This window comes from Pelodiscus sinensis, chromosome 12 (genome assembly GCF_049634645.1).
Source record: "Pelodiscus sinensis isolate JC-2024 chromosome 12, ASM4963464v1, whole genome shotgun sequence".
NCBI classification, from domain to species: Eukaryota; Metazoa; Chordata; order Testudines; family Trionychidae; genus Pelodiscus; species Pelodiscus sinensis.
The window spans coordinates 39,499,187-39,525,594 of NC_134722.1; the positions used below are offsets into that span (position 1 = coordinate 39,499,187).

Sequence of the window (26,408 nt, forward strand, 5' to 3'; positions counted from 1 at the left end):
GACAGAGGCAACAACATGGGGGCAGGCAGGAGCCTATATGCGTGGGAGCCCTTTTTAGAACTAGCTCCCCCCATGCACAAGCTCACAGTGAGTCGACTGCTGCCCTGCTTGTAATTGTATGACCGCTGATAATTTCAGTAATTAAATGGTTACTTAAATGCATTTTAACATCACTAGGCAGTTCTAATCTCCTATATCTGTTTTTCAAATTCCATTTTCTCAAATTCTTCACTTTTATTTTCCCCCTCACTTTCAGAAACAGCCGTGTGCAAAGTATCTAGTTTAGCCCCCAAGAATGGAGAAAACATAGATGCTTCTAAAGAGTGCTGGAATCAAAGGCTTCTATCTGCCTAAAACAATTAATGAAGAACATAAAAAAAGATGACTCAATGAACAGTCTTCAGTCTTTAATGAGGCTAATGAAGAGCATAGGGATAATGGTAACTTAACAAATGGGACTAAAGATATGGAGGTAGATATTACCATATCCGAGGTAAAAGCCAAACTTGAACAGCTTAATGGGAGTAAATTGGGGGGCCCAGATAATCTTCATCCAAGAATATTAAAGGAACTGGCACGTGAACTTGCAAGTCCATTAGCAAAATTTTTTAATAAATCTCTAAACTCAGGGGTTGTACCATTTGACTGGAGAATTGCTAATATAGTTCCGATTTTTAAGAAAGGGAAAAAAAGCGACCCGGATAACTATAGGCCTGTTAGTTTGACATCTGTAGTATGTAAGATCCTGGAAAAAATTTTGAAGGAGAAAGTAGTTAGAGACATTGAGGCTAATGGCAATTGGGACAAATTACAACATGGTTTTACAAAAGGTAGATCGTGCCAAACCAACCTGATCTCCTTTTTTGAGAAAGTAACAGATTTTTTAGATAAAGGAAATGCAGTGGATCTAATCTATCTCAACTTTAGTAAGGCATTTGATACAGTACCACATGGAGAATTATTGGTTAAATTGGAAAAGATGGGGATTAATATGAAAGTTGAGAGGTGGATAAGCAACTGGTTAAAGGGGAGACTACAGCGGGTCATACTGAAAGGTGAACTGTCAGGTTGGAGGAAGGTTACTAGCGGAGTTCCTCAGGGATCAGTTTTGGGGCCAATTTTATTTAATCTTTTTATTGCTGATCTTGGCACCAAAAGTGGAAGTGTCCTAATAAAATTTGCGGATGACACAAAGTTGGGAGCTATTGCCAATTCAGAAAAGGATCGGGATATCATACAGGAAGATATGGATGATCTTGTAAATTGGAGTGATAGCAGTAGGATGAAATTTAATAGTGAGAAGTGTAAGGTTATGCATTTAGGGATTAATAACAAGAATTTTAGTTATAAGCTGGGGACACATCAGTTGGAAGTAACGGAGGAGGAGAAGGACCTCGGAGTCCTGGTTGATTATAGAATGACTATGAGCCGCCATTGTGACATGGCCATGAAAAAGGCTAATACGATCTTGGGATGTATTAGGCGAGGTATTTCCAGTAGGGATAAGGAGGTGTTAGTGCCATTATACAAGTCATTGGTGAGACCCCATTTGGAATACTGTGTGCAGTTCTGGTCTCCCATGTTTAAGAAGGATGAATTCAAACTGGAACAGGTACAAAGAAGGGCCACTAGGATGATCCGAGGAATGGAAAACCTGTCTTATGAAAGGAGACTCAAGGAGCTTGGCTTGTTTACCTTAAGCAAAAGAAGGCTGAGGGGGGACATGATTGCACTTCTTAAATATATTAGAGGGATAAATACCAGGGAGGGAGAGGAATTATTTAAGCTTAATACCAATGTGGACACAAGAACAAATGGATATAAGCTGGCTAGTAGGAAGTTTAGACTTGAGATTAGATGAAGGTTTCTAACCATTAGAGGAGTGAAGTTCTGGAACGGCCTTCCAAGGGAAGTAGTGGGGGCAATAGATCTATCTGATTTCAAGATTAAACTAGATGGGTTTATGAAGGGGATGGTTTGATGAGATAACATGATCTTGGTAACTAATTGACCATTCATTATCAGTGGGAATAGGTCAATGGAGGGATGATAGGAGTTACTATAGATAACTTTCTGGGTGTCTGGCTGATGAGTCTTGCCCACATGCTCAGGGTTTAGCTGATCGCCATATTTGGGGTCGGGAAGGAATTTTCCTCCAGGGTAGATTGGCAGAGGTCCTGGAGGTTTTCTGCCTTCCTCTGTAGCATGGGGTACAGATCACAGCTAGAGGATTCTCTGCATCTTGGGGTCTTCAAAGTATTTGAAAGCTTCAATATCTGAGATATAGGTGAGAGGATTATTCTAAGAGGGGTGGGTGAGATTCTGTGGCCTGCACTGTGCAGGGGGTCAGACTAGATGATCATAATGGTCCCTTCTGACCTTAAAGTCTATGAGTCTATGAGAACACAGACACAGAATAGTCAACCAAGAGAACAGTAAATGAGATTCAGTTCAGCAAGTGGCACTGGCAGCAATAAAAAAAACCCCAACAACAATAAAAGTGCCAGCCTATCATAAGTAGGCTTGACAAAATTCGATTTTTTAATTATTTCAATGGATGACACTGATGTTTATTTTAATCACTTATGATTTTTATTCCTTCCCGACCCCAAATATGGCGATCAGCTAAACCCTGAGCATGTGGGCAAGACTCATCAGCCAGACACCCAGAAATTTTGTTCAATTTTCAAAGTTGAGCAAAATTATGGGTTTTAGGGTTTTTCTACTACTAGGAGGGCTGTGGCCCCTGCTCGCTACGCTCTCCAACCCTCCTCTCTCTGGGGGTAGGTGTCTGGATGGGGGGAGGGTGCAGGAGTGGGCTGGGGGCAGGGTGTCTGGCCAGGGGAGGATGCAGGAGCAGGCTGGGGTTAGGTGTCTGGCTGATGGGAGGGGGCAGGAGCAGGCTGCGGGTGTGGAGTACTGGTGGAAGGGGGTGTGTGAATAAGGCTGGGTTGTGGGGAGGCCACGTAGCTCATGGCTCCTGCCTCCCGGGAGCACTATTAGTAAGGGGTTGGAGGTGTCAAGGGAATGTGAGAGAGGGTTGAGGGTGCAGGGTCTCAGCTGAGGGCGTGTGTAAGAGGGCTGACGGTGCGAGGAGGGAGGTGGCTGGTGGCTGAGGGGCTCCGAGACACAGAGTGATGTGATGATGCCACTTTGTCATCCTGCAGATAAAAATTTTTATATAGAGAGATTTATTGATGTAAGTTTTCACAAATTATGGGAAGAGTAAATTATTTAAAGACAGAAACTGACTCAATAAGTTAAAGCTCTGTCACATTAAAACACAAATTACTATAATCACATCAAAATATACTAAGTAATAGTCCTGAAGCACCTCAGAGACTAACAAAAAATGTAGATGGTATCATTAGCTTTCATGGGCACAACCCGCTTCTTCAAATGAAGGGGTCCAGTTTGTAAATAAATATCAGAGGGTGTGTCTATACGACATCCCTTTTCTCGAAAAACAGATGTAAATTAGACATTTTGAAACTGCAAATGAAGCCGGGATTTAAATTTCCCGGGCTTCATTTCCATAATGGCAGCCACGGTTTTTTTCAACACGGGGCTATTTGATAGAAAAACGGCAGTTTAGACGGGCATCTTTCAAAAATAAAACCTTTTTTCGAAAGATCCTGTACTCAAAAAGTGAGGTTTACAGGATGTTTCGAAAAAAGGTTTTATTTTCGAAAGCTCAGTTTCTTTATGAAATTAAACTACTGAAAAGAGTTTTTACAGTTAGGCAATAGCCCACATTGGGAAACCCAGCCCATTCTGTTAGAGGAGAAATATCTGACCACATCCCATTTCAGTTTCATTGAATCTTAATTGAAAATTAGTCTAAAACTTAATTTTAAATATTTAAGGTACAGCTCTAACCATCATGAATACATAATAGCACTGAACTACAAAGAGATCTTAAATTTACTTAAAATTATAATTCAACTTAATTGCAACTCACAAATATTTAGTCCACTAGGATATCTTATATTTCAGTTGATTAATTTTCTCCCTTCAGCCCTCTGTAGTGGCTTTAAAGTGATTTTTGTGCTCACAGAAAGTCTAAATGGAAAGGTTGCAGTTCTCTACAGACAGAACAGATACAGCCGTGAGTAGAAAAAGCAAGGTTCCAGGCATCACCTTTCAAGTCAGAGCCAACAATGCAGCTTACTAATCCTGTTCATACAGTACTTCTCTTTTCTATAGGTGATACCATGTAGCATGCCAATCTGTTGCCAAACAGATAATGGCTTTATATTACAGTGGTTCCCAACCTTTTTTATGCTGCAGACTGGCAAACCCACTCACAAATCTTTGGTGGACCCGCAACATTTTACGTGCCTATTCATTATGCAAATAATTAATTTGCAAATAGAAGTTCCCAGCTGCCTAGCCCCAACCCAGCCCCTTGCTCCCAAATGCCTAGTACCCTTTGACTCCCACTCCTATGCCCCATACCCTGTGACCCTTTAACCTCTGACTCCTACAGCCCATGCCAACACCCTCTTGCCCATAACCCCACCACGCCCTCATCCAACACCCATTTGCACCACCTCACCCCTGCACTCACCAGAGCAAGGCTGCCCCCTCTAGAGAGCATGGTCAATACTGCCATGTGGGCAGGGAGAGCAGCCCTCCTCCTTCATGCCCTCCCTTTCCCCAAGCACGTCTTGTGCTCCCATGGATAGAGCGGGGGAGCACGGAGCCCCAATCAGCCACCATTACGGAGGGGAAGCGCCTCCTGCTCTGCCTCATCCTGCCACCGCCAGCAAAAGCAGCTGCACAGTCAGGGGAGAAGGGTAAGTGTAGTCCTGGGGAGGTTCCTCCTGCCGCCGCTTGCAAAAGTGGCCACGCGGGCGGGGGACTGACCATTGGCGGCATGCGCGCCTTCCTCCTCCTTTGCACCCTCTCCCTCCCAAGTGCAGTGGAGAGGAGAGAGAAAAGGCGCCTCCTGCTGCCACCACGGCTGCTGGAGGTGAGTTGCCAGGAACAGCCCGCTTGAGCTCTGCCAGCTGCCGTGGCCTGGCAGCCAGTGGTTTGCAGCCCGGCGGTTGAGAGCCACTGTTTTATTATACCAAAAAAGTGCAACAAAAACAGCATGTAGAGGGGTGTCACTAAGATGCTTTGACAGACTACTGAACAGCTAACACTGTTCAGAGTTTGGGCCAGAACTTAACTGGTGAATCAGTAGTCAAAGACTCACTATCCTACAACTAAGCAGACAAGTGATCCAGTTACCTAGAAAGAGTGCAGGTGTTGTAAATGATAAAGCTTTTTTATTTTATAGTAACCTAATCAAATCTCTGTGGAGTTCCACACCAGAACCTTTCCTCTTGCTTGGAGTAACTATGTCACCTGAATACCAGCATTGTCTCAGCTTCTGATGAAAATGGAAAGCACTCAGATGCACTTCGCTGAGTACAGTGTCACTTAATGGATACTGCAGGGAACACTGCTGAGCTGATGATCAGTCTTTGATACAAATGACAATTCAATGTAAGCTGAACTCCATACAGAAGTACCTATTTATTTGCATTTGGCCTTCTCGGAGGCCACATGAGTACAGGTGCAGTGAGTACAGTTGTAATGTAGGGGCTACATTAGTATACCATGAACTTAATTCAACTGAAATCAAGAATGGGGGGAGGTGGGGAGGGAGTTACAATGGTTATATGGATAAAACAGAAGCAAAGAACAAAAGGGCACATGGGGGAGGGAAACCACTACCACACATCTACCAATACTTCGATATCGCAGGATCTGATCTCAGCCATTTGTAGTATATGACCCAATTTGGGGTAGCGTGGTCAAGAAAGGTCACATATGGACCACTGGCAGTCTTGAAAATGTTCAGTGTGTTTCAAAATAGTCTATATTTATAAATTGTCTGACCACTGAAACACAGAGATATAGTCTTCTATTGTAAGATTTTGCTAAAATGACATATAAACACTATGTGAAAGTAATAGGATTTCTTAATTTAAGGGTAAGAATAGGCTAAAATCTATTTTGGTTACCCCTCCCCCTCTTCGTTTTTTTTACCTTAAGTCTCTGATTGAAAGCATCAAACAGCAGTTTGATTCCGTCCTGAGTCAAGTTAAGGATGAGGTCATGGCTAAGAGGAGACTGTAAAACAAAAACAGAAGTTGGCTTAATGAAGAATCCTTTAGATGAAAAGCTGAGTGTCACCACATATATAAAAAGCAAAGAAAAGTATTTTCCCCAAATAGCTGGATCAACTGGCACCAGGCAAGCCAATATTTTGTTCTATATATATATGCCTAAACCAAACTGTATTTGACAAACCCCTTTCAGTTTCTCTATTTAATGAAACAGAAGTGTCTTTGTTAAGTTCACACCTTACATGAACTCACAACCTAGCAATACTATAGTTTTCTTGAGCTTTTAAGATGGAAAAAGGACAACTGAAACTGACATTTCAGTTTTAGAGTGAAAAATACATCATACAGGAGACATTTCAGAGGGGTAGTCATGTTAATCCGTAACTGAAAAAAATTAAAAACAACAAATAGTCCTGGAGTACCAAAGGGTACGCCTACACTACAACGTTAATTCGAACTAACTTAGTTCAAATTAGTTAATTCGAACTAAGCTAATTCGAACTAACGGATCTAGACTAAAAAACTAGTTCGAATTAGCGTTTTGCTAATTCGAACTAGCATGTCCACATTAAGTGGACCCTGAACCAGGCTTAAGGATGGCTGGAAGCAGTGCCGGCAGGGCATCAAAGGAGGACTTAGAGCGTGGAGATGCTGTCTCAGACTAGCCGAGGGCTGCGCTTAAAGGGTCCCGACCCCCATCCCGGACAGACAGTTCTCAGGGGTGCCCTGCTTGCAAAGCAGTCCTGGCTTGGAGTGCCCAGACTACCCACACTGGGCACATCACAGCACTCGACCATCAGACCGGCTGCACTTGCCGCAGGCTGCCATCTGGGGAGAGGGGGCAATCGGGGGGCTGCAGGAGAGGTTCCACCCCAAAAGCCCGCAGAGCCAGCCCAGTCCTCCCCATCAGGGGCGCGTACCCCATTCCTCCCTCACCTCCTTCCACTTACCCTTCCCTAGCCCCTCTTCTTGATGTACAAAATAAAGGACAAATGTATTCAAAAATGGAATCTGTCTTTATTGAACAAAACTGGGGGAGACTGGGAAAAGGAGGTGGAAGAGGAGAAGAGAGGCTGGGAGAGGGGAGGGCAACTACAATGATCAGGGGTTGGGAACAGGTCCCATATGAAGAGAGGCTAAAGAGACTGGGACTTCCCAGCTTAGAAAAGAGGAGACGGAGGGGGAACAGGATAGAGGTCTCTAAAAGCAGGAGTTGGGTGGAGAGGGTGCATACAGAAAAGTTCTTCATTAGTTCCCATAAAGAAGGACTAGAGGACACCAAAGGAAAGGAATGGGTAGCAGGCTTCAAACTAGTAACAGAAAGTTGTTCTTCACAAAGCAAAGAGTCAACCTGTGGAACTTCTTGCTGCAGGAGGCTGGGAAGGCTACAACTAGAACAGAGTTTAAAGGGAAGTGAGATCAAGTCATGGAGGTTGGGTCCATGGAGTGGTATTAGCCGGGGGTAGGAGTGGTGTCCCTGCCCAATATTTGTGGAAGGCTGGAGAGGGATGGCACGAGACAAATGGCTTGGTTACTGTCTTCGGTCCATCCCCTCCAGGGTCCCTAGGGTTGGCCGCTGTCGGCAGACAGGCTACTGGGCTAGATGGACCTTTGGTCTGACCCAGGATGGCCATTGTAAACTCAGGGCTCAGGGTCAGGGGTCTCAGTGGACCATCTTGATTTTCATGCACACCTGCTCCTGGGTGGCCAGGCTGGCAGCTCTCCTGCCCTAGACGGCCACTTTCCTGTGCCTAGTGCGGAGATCGTGGACAAGGTCCACGATGTCCGCACTAGCCCAGGCGGGTGCCCGCCTCTTGCGGTCCCAGGCAAGCTCCTGGGAGCCGCCAGCCTGGTCCCGGGAAGAGGGGGAGGGCTGGGGGGCATCGGGTGTGTGGCTCGATTCGTGCCAGGTGCAGGGTCTGCTGGCTGGGTGCTGGCAGGCTTGCACCTGGCACGGGCACCGTAGCCAGCCCGTGCCCCTTTAAGGGGTCCGGGGCCAGGAGGGGGGCAGACGAATTTCTCTGGTGTTGGCCAGAGTGGCCACCAGGGAAACTTGGGGAGGGCTAGCCTCCCACTAGTTCAAATTAAGGGGCTACACAGCCCTTAATTCAAACTAGTAAGTTCGAACTAGGCTTAATCCTCGTGGAATGAGGATTACCTAGTTCGAATTAAGCACTCCGTTAGTTCGAATTTAATTCGAACTAACGGAGCGCTAGTGTAGCGCCTATGAAAGTTAGTTCGAACTAACGTCCATTAGTTCGAACTAACTTTGTAGTGTAGACATACCCTTAGAGACTAACAAAAAATGTAGATGGTATCATGAGCTTTCAAGGGAACAATCTACTTCTTCAGATGACTCAAGTGAAGAAGTGGATTGTGCCTACCAAAGCTCATGATAACATCTACATTTTTGTTAGTCTCTAAGGTGCTGCAGGACCATTCATTGTTTATCATATAGGAGAGTTTATTGTACTCAGCACTGTTGGGCCAGTTTTATGAAGCGAAAACTTAAGAGGCTCTCCTGGGTAATGATCACATATTATAAAGTGGCACGTGTTTCAAATATCTAGGTAGTTCAGATCCTTATACGGTAAATTCAGGTTTCCTTAGTTACTGTGAGTCACAACAACTAGAGGCCTAAACAAAAGCCCACTGAATGAACAGACATTGGACTGGGTTAAATTAGTTTTGGCTCAGACTCTCCATCTGTTTCTATTTTCAGTGGCATATTGTGGTAGCACAGCGGTCTAGCAACCTACGGCTCAGTATGGAACCATACGTGTCTCTTTTGTCATTCTCCAAATACACACAACTTTTAAAATTAAAATGAAAAATTAATTCAAAATTTAAAAAACTCATAATTACTCATGGAAAGATTTTTTATGTTGTTTATTTCACTTTTAACTGTTCATTTTAACAACCATCCATCATTTCAACTCAATGGGGGAATATTCTCTTTATTTGATTGGTCAAGAAATCTTTCCATCATCATACGTGATGGTGAACTCTGTAATCCCCAACATTAAAAATGGTGAAGAGAAAAAGAGATGATGAGTACCAACATTTTCAAAAGGAGTGGGCAGACTTGTAAGCATTTGTGGATAGGTCTGGATATCCACATTGCCTCATTTGTAGTGAGAGACTACTCTCAAAAAATTGCAAAGAACAAAAACAAAAAACCCCAACAAATTCCTTGACAAAACATGCAGCATTTGCTACAAATATCCAGAGGGTGATGCACAAAAAAAAAAAAAGCCTGTGAGGAACTGCAGGAAAAAGGGAACATTGAACTACATGCAGTCCCTGACTTACGAACAGGTTATGTTCCGAACACTTGGTCATACCTCGATTTGGTTGTAAGTCGGAAATATCCTTAAACACGCTGTTTGAAAAACTTGACGTACAATGGTTCTGAACTCAAAAATATTATAATGGGGTTAATGGGAGGTTGGTTGTAAGTACAGATGGTTGTAAGTCGGTGTGTTCGTAAGTTGGGGAGTGGCTATGACAAATCAGGAAAGCGATCTTGGAGTTATCGTGGACAGTTCTCTGAAAACTTCCACACAGTATGCAGCGGCAGTCAAAAAGGCAAATAGGATGCTAGGAATTATTAAGAAAGGGATAGAAAATAAGACACAGAATATCTTACTGCCCCTGTATAAAACTATGGTACACCTACATCTTGAATACTGTGTACAGATGTGGTCTCCTCACCTCAAAAAAGATATTTTGGCCTTGGAAAGGGTTCAGAAAAGGGCAACTAAAACGATTAGGGGTTTGGAACGGGTCCCATATAAGGAGAGGTTAAAGCGACTGGGACATTTTAGTTTAGAAAAGAGGAGACTGAGGGGGGATATGATAGAGGTATATAAAATCATGAGTGGTGTGGAGAGGGCCGATAAAGAAAAGTTATTTATTAGTTCCCTAAATAGAAGAACTAGAGGACACCAAATGAAATTAATGGGTAGTAGGTTTAAAACTAATAAAAGAAAGTTCTTCTTCACACAGCGTGTAGTCAACCTGTGGAACTCCTTGCCAGAGGAGGCTGTGAAGGTTAGGACTATAAGGGTATGTCTACACTACCCCGCTAGTACGCTCTAGCGGGGTAACGTATGCATACCGAACGTGCAAATGAAACCCGGGATTTGAATTTCCCGGGCTTTATTTGCAGAAGTCGGCCGGCGCCATTTTTAAATACCGGCTTGTTCAAACCCCGTGCCGCACGGCTACACGCGGCACAGGCTAGATAGTTCGGACTAGCAAGCCATTCCGAACTATCTGTACACCTCGTTCCACCTCGGCCAGGGCTTTATAAAGCAGTGAGTCAGCAACCAGTGAGCTTTGCGAACTGGAGCAGCAAATGGTGAGTTTTGAGAGGGAGTTTGGAAGGGGAGTGGGAAGGGGCCAGGGTACACTTGCCAGTCTTTATAACTATTGACTCAGCCATCTAATTTCTGCAGTCTTTATAGTTTAGTTAAATCAGGAAGTTTTAATTAAAACCTTTTAACTAGAAACCCTATCAATAACCTAGGTAGCTGTAGGAGAGAATGCAGGCAGAAGTCCAACAGCAGAATGGGGGCTATCCTGTTTACTGCACTCAGTGTAGCATGTATGATTACCTGCCCTATGGGTGGGTGATATGTGTGTGCATTCAGTGGAAGGAGTTCTTAGCCTTCAGAGACCGTGTACGGGTTTGGAGGCCAGGGTGACTGAACTGGAGGAGCTAAAGGAGGCAGAGAGGTGCGTAGATTAGGCTTTCCAGGACACTGTAGAATTGTCCCGCCTCTGGTCAGACAGCCCCTGTGCTGGTAAGGAGTATGAAAGGCTCAGGGAAGGAGAGCAGTCAATGGGAGCAGAGGAAAACCTTCCCATAGTTGGGACCCTCCTTCCAGATGTTGGGGTAGCCTCTTGCACTGAGGTTACCTCTCCAGGGGAGGGAACACCAGTCAGTAGGAAAGGGCAGTGATTAGTAAGGGGAGATTCGATCATTAGAAGTGTAGATAGTGGGTTTGCGATGACCGAGAGAACCGTATGGTGACTTGCCTGCCTGGTGCGAAGGTTGCAGATCTCTCAAGGCATCTAGATAGACTTATGTGTAGTGCTGAGGAGGAACCAGTGGTACATGTAGATACCAATGACCTAGGGAAGGGTAGCAGAGATGTCCTGGAGGCCAAATTTAGGCTGCTAGGAAAGAGACTGAAATCCAGGTGGAACTTTCAAAAATGCTTCCAGTTCCACATGCAGTGCCAGGTAGGCAGGCAGAGCTTCAGAGTCTCAATGTGTGGATGAGACGATGGTGTAGGAAGGAGGGGTTTAGCTTGATAAGGAACCGGGGAAACTTTTGGGATGAGGGGAGCCTATACAGGAAGGATGGGCTCCACCTAAACCGAAGAGGATCCAGATTGCTGGCACTTAACATTAAAAAGGTCGCAGAGCAGTTTTAAAACTAAGAGATGGGGGAAAGCCAATTGGTGCAGAGGAGCATGTAGATCGGACAGAGACATCTCTTAGAGGAGAATCTATTGATAGAGATTTTCTAGGTTTTAGTCAGGAGGGGAGGATGGAAGAGGAAAAAGTATGGGCCAGATCAGATGAAAAACATTCACATAAAAAAGAATCTGACACATCAGAAAAGGGCAGACAAATAAACAGCGACAAGTTTTTAAAGTGCTTGTACACAAATGCTAGAAGTCTAAAAAATAAGATGGATGAACTAGAGTGCCTCGTGTTAAAGGAGGATACTGATATAATAGGCATCACAGAAACCTAGTGGAGTGAGGACAATCAATGGGACACAATCATTCTGGGGCACAACAGAACAGGACAGAACAGGTTGTGTGGGTGGGGGAGTGGCACTATATGTGAAGGAAAATATAGAATCAAATGAAGTAAAAATCTTAAATGAATCCACATGTTCCATAGAACCGCTATGGATAGTAATTCCCTGCTCTAATAAGAATATAACAATAGGGATCTATTATCGACCACTTTAGATGAAACAATAGTAAAGAATAAAACTGTCAGACACAAAGAAGAACATAATTTGTTGGGCAAAAGTCAAAATGGTTTCTATAAAGGGAAATCATGTCTTGCTAATCTTTTAGAGTTCTCTGAAGGGGTCAACAAACATGGTTTTTTTTTTCACTTCGCCTTTCCCCTCCCCCTCTCCTTCATGGAGTGTGGGCTATGAATAGCAGGTGGAAACTGTTGGCTTCTAATTAAAGTTTGAATTCTAGAAGCCTCTGCTGATTGGCTGAGCCTTGGTAGGGGGAGGGACTTTCAGGCAGTCTAGGGCTTTGTAAAGCAGTGAGCAAGCGACCAAGGAGCTTGTGAACAGATGAGTGCTAACAGGGAGTTTAGAGAGGGAGTTTGGAAGGAGAGAGGGAATCTCGAGAGGTGTGCTGCTTACCAGGAGCTAGAATTCAGGATGTGACTGAGAGGCTTACCAAACTGATCAAGCATTCGGATCGCTACTCCTTGTTGCTTCTTCACGTGGGAACTAGCGATACGGCCAAGAATGACCTTGAGTGGGTCACTGCGGATTATGTAGTGCTGGGAAGAAGGAACCAAGAATTTGGAGCACAAGTGGTGTTCTTGTACATCCTCCCTGTTGAAGGGAAAAGACTGGGCAGGGATTGCTGAATTAAGGAAGTAAATGCATGGTTGTGCAGGTGGTGTCGCAGAGAGGGCTTTGGTTTCTTCAACCATGGGACTCTGTTCCGGACACAAGGATTGTTAGGAAGAGATGGGATCCACCTAAACAAGAGAGGAAGGAGCATCTTCACGGGCAGGCTTTGCAAACCTAGTGAGGAGGGCTTTAAACTAGGTTCGTTGGGGGACGGTGACCCTAAGGGGAGTGGGAAAGTCAGATACCAGGAAGAAATGCAAAGAGGAACGAGCAAGAAAGGAGGACCACTCATTCGAATGGAGAAGATAGGGCGATCAACTGGTTATCTGAGGTGTTTGTACACTAATGCGAGAAGCCTGGGCAACAAAGAGGAAGAACTGGAGGCCCTGGCCCAGTCCAAGAAATATGATTTAATTGGAATAACAGAAACTTGGTGGGATGACTCGCATGACTGGAGCACTGTCATGGAAGGGTATAGACAGTTCAGGAAGAACAGGCAGGGGAGAAAAGGAGGAGGAGTTGCACTGTATGTAAGAGAGCACTATGATATAGAGGGAGAGTCTATGGGTTTAGAGGAGCAAACACAATAGCAGTGACGTTGTGGTTGGTGTCTACTACAGGCCACCGAATCAGGTGGATGAGGTAGATGAGGCTTTCTTAGGACAACTGAGAGAAGCTTCCAGATTGCAGGTCTTGGTTCTTGTGGGGGACTTTAATCACCCTGACATCTGTTGGGAAACCAATACAGCAGTACACAGGCAATCCAGGACGTTTTTGGAGAATGTTCGGGATAACTTCTTGGTACAAGTGCCGAAGGATCCGACCAGGGGCTGTGTGCAGCTTGACCATCTGCTTACGAACAGAGAGGAACTAATAGGGGAAGTAGAGGTGGGTGACAACCTGGGAAGCAGTGATCACGAGATAGTAGATTTCAGGATCCTGACCAAAGGAAGAAAAGAGAGTAGTAAAATACACACCTTGAACTTCAGAAAAGCAGATTTTGACTCTCTCAGAGACCTGATGGGCAGAATCCCCTGGGATGCTAACATGAAGAATCCAATGGTATGAAAAGAAATCTGGAAACTGTGGATTTTTCTTCAGCAAAGAAATTAGCCCCTTCTCTTTTCCAACCATGGAGGAAGCACCATCAGTTGTTACCAAAGTAAGCTTCTTCAAATCAATTCATTTTCCTAGTCCTTCAGAAAATACCATCAATGGCAGAATAAACATTTTCTCCCCTAGTCTGACCCATCAAAGGTAGCAGAGTAAGCATTTCTTCAACATACTTTTTGCCATTGAAAAAACGAACCCAGATTATGAGCTGAGATACATCTGAAGGATCAGTAGATTCATCCACTGCCAAACTGAAATACTCAGTGCTTTCAATGTATTTTAACAATTTAGAAAACACATCACCTGAAAAGCTTTCAATTCGTCTTACTACAGTTGAATCAGACACTTGCAGTTTTGATATTTGTTTAACTATACCCTCTTTGTTTTTCAATTCTGCAAAAAGTGATTCGCTGCAGTCAAAGAAGCCCTGCTTTATCAATTCACCTTTGGTAAAAGGTCTTTTTGATTTAGCTATGTGCCAAGCCATTTTGAAGGAGGTTTCTGTAATGGCATCACTGTCTTTAACTTGCGAATGGAACATATCTTGTTGAGTATGAAAATCTTTTAGTAAGGAACGTATCTTAGTTTTTCTTAAATTACTGTCAGGTGTATAGAAGTCTTTGAACTCAGGGTGATAAGTTTCATGGTGCCGTTGCAGGTTTGTTTTCTTTAACGCGGCGACATTCTTTTGACAAAGACGACACAACAGATAATCACCTAATCCCTCTCCTGTCACCCATCTGCAGACAAACAGAGACTAGGAACACCATTCCTACCCATTCTGGATAACAGCCATTGATGGACCAAGCCTCCATTAATCTATCTAGCTCTTTTTCAAACCTTGTTAAAGTCCAAATGTTTACCATATCCTCTGGCAAAGAGTTCCACAGGTTGACTGTGCACTGTGGGTTCAGCCACGGAAGGTGAGTGAGAAGTTCTGGAGGTGGCAGAAAAACCAGGACTAATAAATGCTGGGGGGAAGAGTTGTGAGAGAGAAAGAGGATTTTTAATTCAAACCAACCAGCAGCCGGTTAGAATTCAAGGGTTGGGTTGGGGCACCCAAGGACACAGGAGAAGTGGCCACGTGCCTTGCTACCCAGCTCTCCCACTGCCTCTTGCCACTTCTGGCAGCTCCTGCACATGTGCCGATGTGGCTTGGCTCGGGGAGGCACTGCCACTGTGGCAGACATGGCAGGCGTGCTCTACCACCGCCTCTTGCTGCCTCCCTGCTGGTCAGCAGCTCCTGCACATGCAGCCGGGTTCAAAGTCATGCAGCTCAGTGCTGTCACTGGAGCCCCAGTGATGAGGCAGGCAGCCCAGGAAGTGGCTCAAGGCACCGTGGGCCGCATGCAAATGGGCTACATGTTGAGTAGCCTTGGTCTAGATGGTACTGGGTCCTGCCATAAGGGCAGAGGACCGGACTCGATGACCTTTCGAGGTCCCTTCCAGTGCTAGTGTTCTATGATCACCCGTGCCCAGTCAATTAGCTCTGTGCTTGGAGCCCTTGAGCCTCTGACTGGGCGGGGCTGATTAATCACCTGTGAACCTGTGCTGCCACACAGCTTAGAAGGACCACTAGGGGACAGTACTAGGAAAAAAGTAGACTAACATGAATAGACTGTTATGGCAAAATGTATAACTATATCCAAAGCAAATCTATGATTTTAATTCAGATTCAATAATTTCAGTAAGCCGACTAGATGTGCCTTCAGATGAGAGGAATTAGTACTATTTTTGTCTACTATATATTTGAGAGAGTTTGTCTGTACATCTCTTTGTTCAAGAACTCCTCCTAAATGGCAAGAGCTAGGTCCACCAAATTTGGTATTCAGCTACCTGTGAATGAGTAACTGGGTAACGGTTAACTGGCACCTGGGAGCAACCTTCCACTCCTTGTGGGGATGCTCCACCCCCACCAGGCCCATGTGGGGCCAGCTAAGCAGGTGGCAGCCCTATGTGGGGCTGCTGGGGCTGGAGCAGGCGGCAACTGGGATATGGGGAAGTAGTGGCAGCCACACACAGGGGCAGATCGGGGGTGGGGAGGAGGGTGCTAGGGGGTGGTATGAGCCACACAGGCTGGGGGCGGCTCCAGCTGGACTGGAGCAGTCCCCCCAACAGCCCTAGTAACAAATTAGTTGTGTCAGGAAAATTAGATGTCCCTGAAATAGAGAGGTGTTGTTCTCACCTTGCCTCATGCTGAAGGGAGAGAGGGCAGGAGTAGTCCTCTTTCCCCAGAGCAGCCTACATACTGAACCCCTTATCCCCAGCCTCACACGAGTGCAATGATTTAAATGAAGAATGTTCATTTTATTTTCCAAAACAAAACAAAAAAAATTAACTGAGTTAAACAAAATCAAATGTGGAAAATAAATGCAGTTTATTCCATGACTATTTGGTAGTTAAGATTAAATGTGGTTTGGAATATTACATGTACTATATAATTTTCCCTATGATCTGTTTTAACTGCTACTATAACAATGTACACAAATTCTCTATTCAGAAATGCCACCTAGGATTTGTTTTCCTTTACAGAGGGTACATTTTGGGGTCTGTAATCAATTGGCAATGCCCCTTTTAACTACGAGAAGGGAAACAGAAATAATTTATCGTGAGAGGGAGAAATACAAACTAGGGAATGCCATCGGAAACTCAAACAACAGTCATTCTTACTCTCCATTTCATTACATCCACTCTTACAGAAAACCAAGTTAAGCTCTATTCAAGCAATAAAGTAGCTGAAAGTAAATGTGCAAACATACAATGCTGTCTAAAATTAGAAGGTACTACATGTCATATATCAAGAGAAAGGCTCTAATGCTGGTACTGATGGTTCTTTTGATTCCTTAGAAAATTAATTTAGAGACTTTGCACACATAGTTAAGAGCATCTATTGCAGGGGTGGGCAATAATTTTTGATGGGGGGGGCCACTCCAGGATTTTGGAAAGTGGTCAAGGGCTGGACTCTTCCATGATATTAATGGAAGGGGGTGGAGGGTGGAGGTTGGGTACAGAAGGGAGTTTGGGGTACAGGACTGGGGTGCAGGAGGGAGTCTGAGTGAAGGAGGCAGTTATGACCTGGGGCAAAGGAAGAGGGTGCAGGAGTTTGGGTTGTGACCTAGGGCAGAAAGGAACTGTGATTTGGACAGAGGATTGGAGTGTAGGAGGGAGTATGGGTTCAGGAGGGGGGCAGAGGGTTTGGATTATGTGGGTTAGAGGGCAGTAGTGGGGGAGGGGGAATGGGCGAAAAGGTTGTGGTTCCAGAGTTAGGCTCTGACCAGGTGAATTACCTGGATGATTCCCAGCCAGTAGCCCAGCACATTTCTCCCTGCCTGTCAGTCTCCCTGCCTGCCCCACCTGTAGTCATGCATGTTTGCGAATTAGAGCCTGAGGCGCGGAGGCAGTAGGGACGTAAGTGACTAGTTGAGCAGTCAACTACCCAAAAAGCCTAGGCAATGTCACTACTAGATTCCCCCCTGTGGGAGCTGGTGCTGAAAATATGTGAAAGGCTCTGCATTTTACTCATTTTAGTAACTCATATCCAGGAAATGAAACAAATTGAGTTATGAGATTCTAGGCTGGATGTTTATAAATTTAATTCAGCATTAATGTGAAAGTTGAAAACATTATTAAGGAGAGAAAACCAACACCTGAAAGCAAGCTTGATAATTACCACAGCCTGCAGCTCCTAGTCCCTTCTAGAAGATTTTGTGGCCAGGAGAAAGAGATTTGAGGGACACAAATTAAATTAATGTATTTTTTAGTACTTAAAGTGAAATTTCAATATGACAGAAAATCCCAGGAGGTGGCTGGGATTAACCATTCCCAAACATAGGGGATTAGTACACAATACCACTCCAAATAAATCTATGTGAAATGGAAGGCATTACTACACTCTGACCATATAGGATGGAAGGGAGAGATCTATAAACTCATGGTTTCCAGCTCCCATTGACAGTTTAGAAATAAAGATATCAAATATCCACAGATCAAAATTTACCAGCAATAAAATCCCAAAAGTAAGCTTTGTCCTCAATTCACACGTATAGAGACAGGTTAATAAAGCTTTCCTGCTGCATTTCAGTCTTCCCATGCATGTTAAAATCAGAGCCTTAACATCAGCTGGATGAATTTGAGAAGTCTTTTTATATAAGTTTTTAAAGAAATAACACACTCTTGGGCCATGTCTACATTAGAAAAGTATTCTGAAATTACTAGATTTGACTTAACTCCCGATTTAACAAATTCGAACTAGCGTATCAACACTACAGGGAAGCGTCAAAATTAGTCCGAGGCAAACCCCATTAATGTGGACACACTACTTTGGATTTAAAGAGCCCCTAGAAGCACCGGGGAGTAAATAGCTCGAATTACTCTGGGGAGCATCCACACTACCATTATTTCAAAATAATTATTTAAAAATTAGTGTTCCTCCTGGTGAAAAGTAGGAGTACAGATTTCTAACTCCGCAGACTATTATTTCAAAATAATGGGCTTGGTAGTGCACAAGTTCTGCTTATAAATTTGACATTCGGAGGGTTATTTTGAAATAAAGTCCTAGAATGCAGACCAGGGCTTGGAGTGTCAGCATAGTAATCTAGATTCTCAAATATATTTTAAGATGTTATATTATATTGTTTAAATGTATGTTTTGGAAACATACATCCTGGGAAAATGAGTTACCTAAATTTAAACATTGAAAGTATATAAACATAACTCTTTTTGACCAGACAATATAAGAGACACTTCATTAAGGCCCTGAAACCAAGTAACTGCTCCAGCAGATCCCTGAACCCAGGAAGCTCCAATGAAATTAATGAGGATCTGCTCCAGGACAAGGTTAGACCCACATGCAATCTACTGCAGAACTGGAGCTTAATTTATATAAATGCTTAGTACTGAGTGATTATAATCTAAACACAAATGTGTTTAGCATCACTTCCAATGCTCCCTAAAAAGCAGAATACTAAAGACATTTCTATAATTATGATCATTTGAGGAGTGAAGATAAGCAAAAGGTCTTGGAAGAAAGATCCCAGTCTCAGTATAATCTTTCTAAATGCATACAGCTCACCCCACAGTATGTTATATTTTCTAGCACCGGGCATTAATCCTTCTATTATACCACATCATACAGTGAAACAAGAATTACATTATTCTTTGAAATAAACCCTGAAGATATTTTGCAGTGCACTATGCTGATAGAGGTTGAGAAAATGTGCAATTTTGTTTTTTTATCCTTATGTCAAAGGCTCTCTTGCTCTATTTAGGCTGTTGATACAAACTCAATTTGTAAAAGATTTAATTAAGGACAATGTGAAAAAGTCTTCTAATCTACTACTTCCTAAAAACAACAGGACAAATTAGAAGCTTACTGTAGCTCAGTACAGGCAGCTCATATATATTTTCAGGATATTCATTATCTCCCTTTCCCATGCTCCCCAAAAAACTAGAGAAGTTCAAAAAAGTATTTTATCACACCTAGTTAACAGGTTTCGCCTGCAGCACACTAATGCAGTGGTTCCCAATTGCTGGTCTGCGGACAGGTGCCAAGACACGGCACACTGCCAGGCTGTGCCCTGGCTGGCTGGGGGTGCACCCTGGGCATGTGGCTGGCGGCTGCCGAGCTGAAGCTGGCTGTTCATAGCGGCTCTGGGGGCCAGGACTGGGGTATATATTTTGGCGGACTGGTAACATTTTATTTGCATATTTATTATTTGCATAACAAATATGCAAATATACAAATAAAATGTTACCAGTCCGCCAAAAGTTTGTGAATGGGTTTGTCGGTCCTCAATATAAAAAAGGTTGGGAACCACTGCACTAAAGCATGCAAAGAAGGAGGAACATCAAAAGCATACGAACACTGCATAATGTTTAAATCATGCTAAAGCATGATTAAGACATCTAGGTGGTTTAAATTATTGCATCTGCTCTTGCAACCAGAACTGCAGATTCACAGAAGGACAGAAACAGGATTTCAAAGGGGCTCTTCCTCCCTCCCTCAGTTCAGACATGAATGGAGAAAATGAGAAGCAACCTGCCATTATAAAATATTACAACACTTGACCAAAAAAATGCAAAAAAACTGCAAGATCACTGCCCACTTAAAGAGCAGAGCTGCACAAGTCCTTTCCTATATAATACAACTAAATCCAGTTTCAAAATGGAAGTTATTTGTTTAAACTATTTTATATCCAGAGTCATAATTACTCAATATAGCAACCTCAGCAATAAACTCTCCGTTCTCAAAACATTTCCCACCCTACTAAAACATATCAACATTAAAAAAAAGAATGATGGTGCCTGAAAATTCCAAACTATAGCAATATCATGCCTAAGAACCTTAATCCTAGGAGCTAACAAAATATTTTGATTTCCCTCCTCAAAGAGTTAGTTGAAAACCACACATACTATTTAACTAGCCACTTTTAAAATCTATGAACTTCAGCGTGAGTGATATTAGGCAACAGCCATAACATGTAACTGAACAATACACAGCATGTAGCATTACTCAATATTGACACACATCTTACTGCTCAGTTATCACAAAAATATTACTTTAATAGCCTGGCATGGTCATTCTCTACTCACCTGCTCACTGTAGAGAACCTGGACATTTTTGATAATACGACAGTGTTTCTGAAGAATTGCTACCGCTTGAGCCAATGGCATTCCTGTAAATAAATACATAACATAATACTTTCATATGTCCACACAGACAATAAACTGTGCCAACAAGTTAAAAGTGAGGTAAAACTGGCTCATCACCTAAAATAAGTTGCAACAAAAGGATCTGCAAACAACAACAAAAGCCTACTTCATTTGTATATCCTTTGGTATATATGGTTGTGACTATTTTCTTCCACTATTTGATCTGAGGAAGTGGGTCTGGCCCACGAAAGCTCATCACCTAATAAACCATCTTGTTAAGTCTTTAAAGTGCTACATAGTCCTGTATTTTGTTTCAGCTACACCAGACTAACACGGCTACATTTCTCTCACTATACTTCATTTGTGACATCAGAACTATCTCTGGAACAGAAAGGTCTGTGCTTATCCCTCAAGCACTACACTATGCACATACACACTTTTCTTACATGCAGTCAGTAGTTTTTTAATTGCGTCACCTACATTGGTGGATTTAATTTTCCAATAATGTGTCAAAGGGCCAATCCAAAGCCCATTATATACCATTTCTAGCAGATGTACCCAGCATTGCTCAGGTCTTTAACTTAAGTTTTTTTGTTTTATTTTGTTTAAATAAATGAAAAATGTACATGCTTTATTCAATGGCTGTATTTTTCAAAAATGAAGGAAAATGAAGGCTAGAGAGTTCAGGGTGAAAAGGAACAGAGAGTGGGTGGTGTGGGGCAGAGGGTTGGGAAGTGTAGGGGAGCTCAGGGCAGAGGGAAGGATACAGAAGTCAAGACACCCCCCTATCCACCACAGGTTCTCATTTTCGGTCACGGTCCACATGGTTAGAACACTGTGAACATTCAGATGTAAACATCTGAAATTATTAAATTGACCAATTTGAAAAACCTCTGGCCGTGAAATTGCCCAGAATGTATGGTGAATTTGGTAGGGCCCTACTATTTATACATCACACACTCATGTGACAGAGTTCTGTTTACATCAGGAATTATAACTACAAATTTCCTGTGGGTGTTGTGTGTACATAATCTCAATGTTGAGGTGGCATTAGAAGATTTGTTTACATTTTTTAATGGGAAGGTTAAAGAGAATTTTATTTCTCTGTGTTTGTTTTTGTAAAGGAAATAAAAACAATGAATGCTCATACACTGAAATAAATCTGTGCAGCGTAGTATCTATTTTGAAGTATTTTATTGAACTTTAGATAATACACAAACAAACACAAAAGCTGTACAGGGCTGGACCAGCAGTGAGCTAGCTATAGAAACATATTATTAGTATAGCAAGAGTACTGATATCTGAAAAGGGGAGCTCCATCTAGGGGAGTCTTAAGTCAGAATACTTAAGACATAAATAATTGGAAGGCGACAGCACAATTCAAATCACTGCACACTGAAATATATACAAAAGTTTATTTCTGTATTCTTATGTATACAATACTCGAACCACCCTGAACTGTGTGCAAATGCATAAATACTCCTACATTTATTTCAGTAATTATATGGATACACAAATATTGGGTTAATCATATCAGTCATACAATCAGTTTACTGAATAAACTGCTAATTTTCAGATGTAGAAATTTGAGCCTTACAAACTGAAAGCTAATTTTATGTCCAATATTTGAGTTTTTCATGAAATATTCTTACACATACATTAATATTCTCAGCATTAAATAAAAGTTTACATTACTTCACCTTTTTAAAATAACCACCACAAACAAGAGACCTAAAATGTCTTGAGAAATCTTTAGTCATTTTAGAAATCTTTAGTCATCTTTAGTCATTTTAGAAGCATTACAGAAACCTCTGGCCATTATTACTCTTTAGAAACAAAGCACAGAAAAATGTGATGGCAAGGTAAATGTGAAGCACTTACCCAAGTTGAATTCCCATTGTTCATTCCCAAGAGATCGCTCGGGAACCACTTCCAGATCTAGCATTGGCGTATTGGACCAGTAGTCACACAGTGAAACACAGTGTTACTGCAGCTGGACCTGTGCTGGAGCAAGACAAAACCACCTAATGTACAATCCTCATCAGACTCTCATCTGAACACTAAACAACATGCAATTATTCCATTCCCGCCTCCAAATTCTGATGGAGAAATAATGGCTCATGATTGGTTTTGTGTCTTCTTATGTGATCTTTTTTTATTCCCTCCCTTGTTATCACCAGACCCCCAAGCAAGCCTACCTAGCACCTGGTCTAGGGATGTTAACTATTGGTTATTTTACTAGTCAATAGGCACTTTCGCATTCCTCCTTTGAAATGTACAAGAGACCCCTCACGCTCTTGTACATTTCAAAGGCAGAATTTGGAACTCCATGTGCAGCCTGGGGCCAGTGGGAAGTGACTTTGGGCTGCCCGCAGTGTGCCAGCTTTGAAATGTATGAGAGTCCCCAGCAAAGGCTCTTGTGCATTTCAAAGCAGAAGCACAGCATGGAGCCTGGGATTAGCTGGGGACTTCCCAGCTGTTCCTAGGCTCTGCCAGCATTTCAGCAGAACTCGGGATCAGCTGGGGACTCCCCAGCCAACCCCAGGCTCCGTGTGGCACTACCCTTTGAATGCCACCTCAGCGTTGCTGCCCCTTTGAACCGGGGATCAGTTATACCACACTGCCCTTTGAATGCTGCCCCTGCATTTCAAAGTGGCAGCACTGCACAGCTGATCCCAGGATCAGCTGTGCAGCGTTGCTTTGAAGTACCTTCTTTTCTTCCCCCCTTTGATGCTTCTATCTGACAGAGCAAGGGGGAATCAACTAGTCGACTAACTATCTAATAAGCATTTGCTTATCAGATAGTCAACTAGTCCTTAACATCCTTAACCTGGTCCACACTTCAGGGCTGTGAAAAAAATTATGTCTTTGCGATGTGGTTAGGTCAACCCACCTCCCATGCAGATGCAGCTAGGTTGGAAGAAATATTCTGTCTACCCAGTTACTGCCTCTCAGGACAAGTCTACATTACAAAATTAAGTTGTCCTAAATTATAGCAATTTACAGCCACTGCAGTAATTGAATCAGTTTTACACATCCACACTATGCTTGTCAGTGGTAAACGTCTTTGCCAGAGACGCTTGCACCAATTTAACTGCCAGCATGGAGCATCATGAGGTGGTTACTGACAGGAAGCAATACCCTCAATAAGCAACAGTTTCTACACTGACCTAACTACATGAACTTAAGGACTACACTTCTTGTAGGGCTGTAGTTATTAAGTCAGTGCAGTATGTGAGTTATATTGGAAGAAGACACATTTTAGTATAGAGAATTAGTTCAAACAAATCTGCCTTACACTGACCTAGCTCTGTAGCGTAGAACATGTCTCCTAGAGACAGATTACCTGTATCCACTGAAAAACTCCTTCCATTGACAGGAAGCATCTGCACTGCAGCTATTTGGGGAACACAACGGCACTGTAGGGTACACATACCAGGTAAGCTGTTAACTAGCAGTCTGAGTAGGGGGTATTCCAGCCTGGCCAGGCCCACAGCCCTATGAGCCTGGCCAGGCTGAAGCAGCCCCCTGCCTACAGCGCATTCTGGTGAGGCCCAGCCAGAGCAGCCCCTCCCTACAGCGTGGCAGGCTCAACCCAGGCTGGCCAAAGCAGTCCACAGGGCAGCGGACTTGGCTGCATGGGAGCAACGCCCCGCAGCGCAGCATGGCAGACGAGGGTGGAGCAGCCTTCCTGTGACCAGTTGGGCCTCTCGCCCATAGGATCCCAGTTAACTGGTTAAGTTTAGGCTGTGTCTACACTGGCAAGATTCTGCGCAAAATCTTGCCGCCTGTCTACACTGGCTGCAAGTATTTGCGCAAGAACACTGTCTTTGTAATGTACAAAATCAGTGGTTCTTGCGCAAATACTCTGACGCTCCCGCTCAGGGATAGGCCAGTGTAGACAGCAAAGTTAATTTCTTGCACAAGAAAGCCCAATGGCTAAAATGGCCATCGGAGCTTTCTTGCGCAAGAGAGCATCTACACTGGCACGGATGCTTTTGCGCAAAGGCACATGCCAGTGTAGACACTCTCTTGTGCAAATACTTTTAACGGGAAAACTTTTCTGTTAAAAGTATTTGCGCAACATCATGCCGGTGCAGACGCAGCCCTAATGTTAAACCAGTTAACTTTTAAAACAAGATTTTACATTCCTAACATATACCCAGGGACTGAAAACTTTCGGGGAGAGGGCTGTGGGACAGTGTTTTTATTTCACTCGAGCGCTCTGCGTAGCTATGAAGTAACAGGTACTACAATGCTATTCATAAGGCACTGAAAGAGGAAAGCTGCGGGAAGAGCGATGGGGAAAGCTGGGCTGTCTCATCCCGTTGGGTTTTGCTGTAAGGACGAAAGGAAACCCAGGTCGGTGGCTTGGTCGCGCGCTGTCACCAAACCCCAGGGCTAGCGGAGGGCCAGGCTCCAGGTCTCCCCCCTTTTAAGGGGGCTCTGCTAATTCTCCTGTGCGCCCCCCCCCCCAGCCCGCTTCCCGACACCAGACAGCCCCCCCACATCGTCACGGGCCGCCCCTCCCACCCTGGAAACGCCCGGGGCGAGGGTCTGACTGCGCCTGCGTGACGCCAGGGCCCGGCCGTTGGCCACAGGCGCGCGGGCCGCGCACCCCCCGCCCGCTGGACCCTCCGAGCGGACCAAGAGGTCACTCCCTCGCGGAGAGCGACTCAGCCGCCCCTCGCCCGCCGCTCCCGCCCCAGGAAAGGGGACCAGGTGTACGCGGGGGGGGCACCCCGCCTCCCCGCCGTGGTGTGTCCCCCGCCTCCTCCCCCGCTCCGAAGGGCCGCCACTCACCTCACTTGCGGCTGCTGAAAAAGCGTTTTGCAACGGCCGTCAGGCAAGACCGCCCCAGATGGGCGGGGCGGGGCGTCTGAGGACAGGCGTGGGCGGGGCAGCTCGCGCGTGCGCCGGGGCTGGGGCGGGGAGCGTTAGAGTTCCGAATCTGTCGCGAGCGCCCTGTGGTCAGTCCCCGCGCCGAGGCGCCCCCTAGGGGCCTTGCGCCCGAGCCGGGGGAGGTGGGACAGAAAGAGGCATGGCTAGGGGGCAGCTACAGAAAGGGGCTTGATCCCCGCAGGGGGGCGCCACAGCCCCTCCTCCTAGGGGACGGCTGGGCCAAGGAGGGCGCTGAGGGCAGCACCCCATGGTAGCATTGTTAGCCTGCTCCACACTTGGGCTCAGCCTCCCAAAATCCTGAGCTAGGTTCAAAAGTGAGGTGATTTCGGGTTTAAAAATGCCTGGGTCCTGGGATTTTGGGGTGCACTTCGATCACAACTGAAACATGGGTAGTTTTAAGATGAAAAGCTGAGATGTGTGTGCTAAAATAGCTGTGTAGCGTTCAGAACCTAAGTTACCTAGCACAAAATAACTAGCACAATCTGAGGTGAGAACACACCTTTTTCTTAGTGTGGATAAATGCTAAATTGATTTAAGATTACATGGTTAGCTTAGAGAAACCTGTGCCACTGAGTGAAAAAAAAGTGGGGTTGTATGATGCTAGCCAACTAGTGATAGGATTTTACAATTTCAGTTAACATAGGGAAAGGTGAATTGTACCTTGATAGAGCTGGGCGAAGAGGTGAGTGTGTTCTGAGCACTCCTATCAGCTCATTTTAACATGCACAAATAAACCTTAGTAATAGAGAAGTTTTGCAGGCTGTGTGCAGGTTGAAGTCCCATGAAAAGAAGAATAGCATGGTATCATTCCAGCAGATTGATCTCCACCCTTCACAAGCTCTTTCTGAAACAGCAGAATCTAGAATGAACAAATAAACAAGATTTCATTCTGTCTTCTCAGAATCAGTGCAAGGTGAAAACAGAACAGTTCACAGCCTCGTGTATTTCTGTAGCTGCACTATCAAATGTGTTAATAAAAATCAAGTGGACTT

At 44.2% G+C, this 26,408-nt stretch overlaps 1 protein-coding gene across 4 annotated transcripts in view; it reads right to left on the reverse strand.

Moving 5' to 3' along the window:
- The window catches only part of PHAF1 (phagophore assembly factor 1), a 98,126-nt gene extending 72,746 nt beyond the window's left edge, over window positions 1-25,380 (reverse strand). For 2 of the 4 annotated variants that reach the window (XM_075940358.1, XM_075940354.1), the window contains exons 1-4: window positions 23,861-25,096; window positions 22,396-22,518; window positions 20,455-20,537; window positions 6,043-6,126 (exon numbers count right to left, since the gene is read on the reverse strand). In XM_075940358.1, coding sequence (XP_075796473.1) covers window positions 6,043-6,126; window positions 20,455-20,537; window positions 22,396-22,459 — 231 coding nt within the window. In that variant the 5' untranslated portion in view covers window positions 22,460-22,518; window positions 23,861-25,096. Of the gene's footprint in view, window positions 1-6,042; window positions 6,127-20,454; window positions 20,538-22,395; window positions 22,519-23,860; window positions 25,097-25,317 lie in introns of those variants that run through there. The other 2 variants (XM_075940357.1, XM_075940355.1) reach the window with 2 other exon arrangements.
- Between the last annotated feature and the right edge of the window lie 1,028 nt (window positions 25,381-26,408).